Source organism: Rhinoderma darwinii, chromosome 1 (genome assembly GCF_050947455.1).
Source record: "Rhinoderma darwinii isolate aRhiDar2 chromosome 1, aRhiDar2.hap1, whole genome shotgun sequence".
Classification (NCBI taxonomy): domain Eukaryota; kingdom Metazoa; phylum Chordata; class Amphibia; order Anura; family Rhinodermatidae; genus Rhinoderma; species Rhinoderma darwinii.
Window position 1 is genome coordinate 657,769,344 of NC_134687.1, and position 6,530 is coordinate 657,775,873.

At 43.8% G+C, this 6,530-nt stretch overlaps 1 protein-coding gene across 1 annotated transcript; it reads left to right on the top strand.

Annotated features, from left to right (window-relative positions):
- The first annotated feature begins 4,754 nt into the window (after positions 1 to 4,754).
- LOC142664148 (uncharacterized) lies at positions 4,755 to 5,780 on the top strand. The gene is made up of 2 exons (XM_075843133.1): positions 4,755 to 4,879; positions 4,995 to 5,780. The coding sequence occupies exons 1-2, from the start codon at positions 4,779 to 4,781 to the stop codon at positions 5,656 to 5,658; spliced, it is 765 nt and encodes a 254-aa protein (XP_075699248.1). The 5' UTR covers positions 4,755 to 4,778; the 3' UTR covers positions 5,659 to 5,780.
- The last annotated feature ends 750 nt before the right edge of the window (positions 5,781 to 6,530 follow it).

Sequence of the window (6,530 nt, forward strand, 5' to 3'; positions counted from 1 at the left end):
ATTCATAGTGTGAGCTACAGCTTAGTGATTTATTAATCCATGGAAGAGCTTTAGACCAAGCTCCATTCTTAAAGGTAATACCCAAATCCCTCTCCCACTCCCTGAACAGGTAGGACTTAACAAACAGACACTGTCCTTTAATAAGAGAATATATAGGCTTTAAGACCTTTTTTTGCTGTGAAAACAATTGAACAAGTGTTACCAAAGACCTTCTCACGTCTCTAAGTTGCCACAAAATGTTTAATCTGTATATATTTATATCTATTCGCCTCTGTTAGATCATATACGGCAGATAACCGTTCAAAAGACATAATCTTGGAATCTTCACAAAGTTTAGAGATATCGTAGACACCCTTTTGAATCCAATGGTTTATATTCAAATTAGAAATCGCCATAGCCAATAATTCTGTGGGAGAATTGGTTATATCTAAAACGGCATTGTCATGAAATTTCGTCCAAAGGTGGATTGAAGCTTTAGTCAATGGAGAAACGCATGGAGAAATAGGCAACTTCTAACATGAAGCCAATAACAACATTTTAAAATTAGATGGGTGTGCCCCATAGTTTTCAATCTGTACCCAATGTTTATAGGTATCCATTCTCCACCACGAAACCAATGGAGATACCAGGGAAGCCATATAATAGTGGTATATGTCGGGTACCCCAACCTCCCCTGCTTTCCTATCTTTGGTTAGCAAATTATAGGAAGTCCTAGGTTTACGCCCAGCCCAAATAAATTTTGATATCTTTTGTATGGAAGTAAAATACGACCTGCAAACCAAGATAGGAAGAGTACGGAATAAGTACAAAAGCTTAGGGAGTAACATCATTTTAAAAGATGCTATCCGTCCTATCCAGGAAATCTCAAATTTAGTAATTCTCTGTGTCTCTAATTGAATAACATTTAACATTGGTATATAGTTGCGTTTATAAAGATGTTTATGAGATGAAGTCATAACAACCCCACAGTCTGACTGCCAATCAAAAGAGAACCTGTTTTTCAAGAAAAAAAGCGAATGTTTAGGAATGTTCATAGGGAGAACTTGTGACTTGGAAGTATTCAATTTATAATACGAGATGAGCTCAAATTTTGTAATAATTTCTACAGCTGCTTCAAGAGATTTCTCTGGATCAGAAAGTGTGAGAATAATATCATCGGCATATAATGAGACGGTATGTTCGCAATCTCCTATCTTTACCCCCTTAACAAAAGGAGCTTCCCGTAATGCTTGTGCCAACGGTTCTATCGACAGAACAAATATCAGAGGAGACAAGGGACATCCCTGCCTAGTCCCATTAGAAATGGAAAATTCCTCTCAGAGAGACCCATTTGTAAAAACCTTGGCTGAGGGTGCAGACTATAGTGCCATAATGGCTGTCAATATGTTGCCACTAAAACCCATATGTTTGAGAACCGAGAACGCATACGACCAACTAATGCGGTCGAATGCCTTTTCAGCATCCAGTGACACCAAAACCGAAGGAATGCCACTAAACTCCAAATAGTGTAAGATGTTTAGTATACGCCTAGTATTGTCCAAGGCTTGTCTGTGCTTAACAAATCCAACCTGATCAGGGTCAACCAAATCAGGTATCAGAGGAGCCAAACGAACAGCCAATAACGTAGCATATATTTTTAGGTCCGAATTAAGCAATGGTATAGGTCTAAAATTTTGTGGGACACCTGAAGTCTTCCCTGGTTTAGGCAAGGTTACTATTAAAGCTTCTTGGTTTTCCTTCGGGAAGGAACCTAATGACATAGCCTTATCAAAAAACCCCAGAAGGTATGGGGCAAGAATGGAGTGAAATGTTTTGTAGTAATCATTTGCAAGGCCGTCTGGACCAGGAGATTTATGGAAAGGAAGGGAAGTAATAACCCTGGAGACTTCATCCGACGTTATGGGAGAATTTAATGTCTCTAATTGGTCCGTAGTCAATTTGCAAAGGTTTAATTTGGACAAGAACGGTTGAATATCTGATTCTATGATTGGGAGAGAAAATCATAAAGCATGCTATAATAGTCTTTAAATCTGGTGGCAATATCTTTAAGGCTATATAATTTTCCAGTATCCGTTTTATTTTTCAGGAATGGAATTCTATTTCTAGTACGTTGCACTTTAATACGGGAAGCTAAGAGTTTAGTTTCTTTATCGTTCTGAGAATAGTATTTGGCTTTCATCTTTTTTAGATTATTTTGATATCGAAATAAAAGAGAGGTACGAAGTTGTCTAAGATTCAAAAGTTGATCTATTTGTGCCTGCGTTTTCTGAGCTTTATTAAGTACCTCCAATCATTTGATATCTTCAAGAAGCTTGGAGATTGTTCATTCCGTAACTTCTTGTCCCTATGCCCCAACTTAATAAACGTTTCCCTTATTAAAGCTTTATGTGCATTCCATAGAATGTACGGGTCAGATACGGAATCAACATTAGCCCCAAAAATTATTTTAAATCGGTCTCGAAAATATGTTGGTATTTTGAGTGAGTCATAATGTAAGAATTGCTTCTCCATAAATAGGTCTGGTTGAAATTATACCTCTCCTCCACTGTCAGTGTAATGGCGGCATGATCCGACCACGTGATAGTTTCTATTGTGGAAGCTTGAGAGATTAACAGACTGTGTTTATCTACCAGAAACATATCAATTCTTGAATATGTTTTGTGTGCTACTGAGAAAAAAAGAATAATCTCTCTCTGTGGTATGATGAGTTCTCCAAACATAATACAACTCCCTCTGCCACAGTACTTTGCCTAACGATCTGTCATTTCCTCTGACAGAAGAAGTATCCACTGAAGAGTCCGATACAGTATTAAAATCCCCACAGATTATAAATCTCCCCTGTTTGACCTTATTCACACGTCTCAAAAGTTTATGAACAAATCTAATTTGGCCTTTGTTCAGAGCATATATAGATGCTATGGCATAAACCACATTATTAATGGAGCAGACCAATATAACAAAACGACCCACGGGGTCTGAGACCTCAGTGATAAGCTGGAAAGCAAGGGAATCCCTAATAGAAAAAAAGCACCCCTCTAGACTTAGATTGATAATGGGCCTGAAAAACAAATCGGAAACTAAGGCGTTTCATCCTAAACGCGTCCTTCTGAACAAGGTGTGTCTCCTGAGCACAGATGTCACACGATAAAGTTTTCGCCTCAGACCACAAAGATGTCCTCTTTTGTGGGCTATTCAACCCTTTTACATTTAAGGAAAGAATTTTAAGTACCATTATAAAATATAGTGAAATTGATATACTTTGAGGACATTGTTGCCCCAGAGGAAGCCAGAAGGGCGAAACCCAGGGTCGGGTTGCATTATTTGGCGTGTTACAAGAGCTTATCTTATGCTTTTATCTATATCCATTTTTGTAAGTATGGAATAAAGTCGTGGAATTTGCAGTTTCCAAAAGGTAGTGCACTATCTCCTTTTTCTCCCTTGTTGGAGATTTAGAACATCACGTACGAGGATATACACAGCAAGCAGTTGCATTTCTGCAGTTTCACTTCTGTGTGGAACCACAAGTACCAGCGAGATATACACACCAGTGGAAATTTGGATCATTCTTTCTGCATGCTAGCTGAGGGGAAGGTCAAACCCTTGATGGACACTTCAGACTGTACATCTACAACCGTCTGAGCGGTAAAAAACTATCATTTTGTCTCTGTTTTTTGTGGTGTTGAGGATTTCACCTCTTTTTTTACCTGCTCCGGTTGTTCACCTCCTTGTTGAGATATTACAGTGAGTAGAGAGCTGAGTTGCATATTTGGTTACTTTGAGGACATACCTAGTAGCAGGCGAACTGACAAAGTGCACCCATCATATATATTGGCATAGCAATGCGCCATCATCATATCTGAACATTGTATCATACCATGTGGAAGAACATACAGACAATAAAACAGAATAAACATGAGTAAGGCCTCATTTACACGAGCGTATTATACGCGCGTGCGACGCGCGTGCTTTTCACGCGTGTCGTACGCACCTATAATAGTCTATGGGGGCTGTTTAGACGATGCGTGTATTTTGCGCTGCGTGAGTGCGTTGCGTAAAACTCACGACATGTTCTATATTCTTGCGTTTTTCACGCAACACGCACCCATTGACTTCAATGGGTGCGTGAAAACAATGCATGCCACACGGACGGTCCTGCGTTGCATGCGCGAAAAACACGCAAGAGCTGTTATGTCCATTCTAATTAGTCTATAAAGCTACACAAAGCTACTCCAAACCAGGAAGTGCCTGCCTTTCAAGTGCGAGGGGGCAAGTCTAGCCAGTGCCAGGAGAGTTGTGTGCGGATAGTTTGGAGCGTTTCACAGCCATATACTACAGCCATGCCGCGCGGGATGGATGTGGAGCGCCTCATACTTTTTGTCCAGGAGCATCCAGCGATATGGGATACCAGATGTGAGGAGTATCATAACAGGACGGTGAAGGAGGACGCATGGGAGTTGGTGGCCAAAAACCTCTTTGGGCAAGAGTGGGAGACTGGCCGAACCCGTGACCGCACTCGGTTGGGTGAGTACCTGGCATTTTCTGTCAATGCCTGTCATGCCTATCGAAAACCTGGGCCCTGTATGTGTATTGCGCTCATTAGCACAAGAAACTTTGGTGGAGCAGGTGCTTCCCCACGTCCCACCGCATTGCCATTGCAGGGCCCTTCATTTTGTAGTGAGAGGTGATAGTTCTGATGGCGTGTTATGTTTTTGTTACATCCACCAGTCCAAGATATCAAGACACGGTGGCGGAGCTGCCGTGATCAATTCAGGCGAGAGATGGGTGACAAGGGACGCAGCGGAGATGGGGCATCTCGCAAACGGCCCTACATTTATACTAAGCAGCTGATGTTCCTGAAGGACATCATGGATATGCGCACGTAAGCATTTATGTCGTTGCATGAGTGTAATGTGTGTTTGCCCAGGTCCTGTCTGCCAACGTGTTGTTGTGGGCAATGTTAGATATTGTACTCATACTTTTTTTGCTCCTTGTAGAACCACCGACAATTTGGAGGACACAGCAGAGGAGACTGACGTGGGGGAGTCTGTGGCCGAACCCCCTGCTCCCAATATCCTGCCACCCAGCCCCGAGCCGACACCCCAGGAGCCCGCACCAGGCCAGTCAGAACGGCCGGTTGCCTCTCCAGCCCAGGAGCGGCCCGTGCGAGCCCGCAGTCGGCGTGTTCGTGCCCCACAGCCCTCCACATCTGCCCAGGTGGATACGCGGGTACTGGACTATCTGAGGCGAGCCGCAGAGGAGGATGGCAATGATGCCTTCGGCCGCAGCATTGTCCCCCTCCTACGCCTGGTGCCGATGGACCTTATGGGCCGTCTGCAGGCGTCGATCGTCACATTGATCGACGCTTGCAGACCGCCACACAATCCCCATATGTGTTTCACGGCAATAGAGCAGTGGCGAAATAATTACATGCCGCCACCCACGGCCCAGGTGCCTGGCCAATTCCACCCTGTTCCCCAGATGGCCCGTCCGCATCCATACATGCGCCCTATGGCTCCCCACTTCGCAGGGCCCACATTCCACCCACCACATCAGCACCACTATGCTGGCCAGGAACAACCTACCCAGCTCCAGGTCCAGCATAGTGGTGCTGAAATGCAGGCATATGCCTCCCCAGGACAACTATACCAACACCTCTGAGTGTGTTGGTGCCAATATATTTGGACGGCACTGTTGTGTGTGGTGCAGGCCTGGCCACGTATGTTGTGGGATCATGTTTTTATTTTGTATTTCGTTACACCATGTTGGTGTCTAAGTTTTTGTCCCCAAAATTTGGGATTGGTCCGAATCCCTAAATAAAAAAAATTATGGGTAATGGTTTGATTTCGTTTTATTAATCATTTAGACCACACAACACAAGGTTTGCCACACATTTCCTTAGCCTACACTCTCACACACTTCTGGCCTTTTGGACCAATGCATGGGCATGTGATATGAGGTTTTAGTTAATCTCTCGGGGTTTGACATGGCTTGAAAGGGATTGCAAAGTTTAGGTCCTGCCATGGGCCCTGAAGCAAAATAAGTACACTTGCAATTGGACTTCCCTAACTGGAGTCCGCACAACAGGATATATGGGCAAAGTAAGTCGGCAACTGTGTAAAGTCCTGCTCAAACCCCGAGAGATATAAGCTCGCAACCCGCGTCAAGGGTCCTCATGTTTTGCGAGTCCCTACCCCAACCCCAACCCCCAAAATAATCAAAACAAAAAATGCCCACATCTCAGGTGGGTAGTGAAGCGTCAAAAGAACATTCACCCCTTCACAGGTCATCAGCCCCCCACGGTGCTGGTCCAGATGGGCACTCAAAATATGCCGCCAAAGTATCACGAACTCGAAGGCCGGAGGAGACAGATCGGCCGAGAGGAATCACCGGGACATTGTCAGTGGTGTCTGCATGTGTTAGGATATAGTCAGCATCAAAGTTTGCATCATTAATGCGGCAGAAGTTATGCAGAACTACACCCGCTTGGATAACACGTGTGACATTATGCATGGACAATTGCATTGTTGACA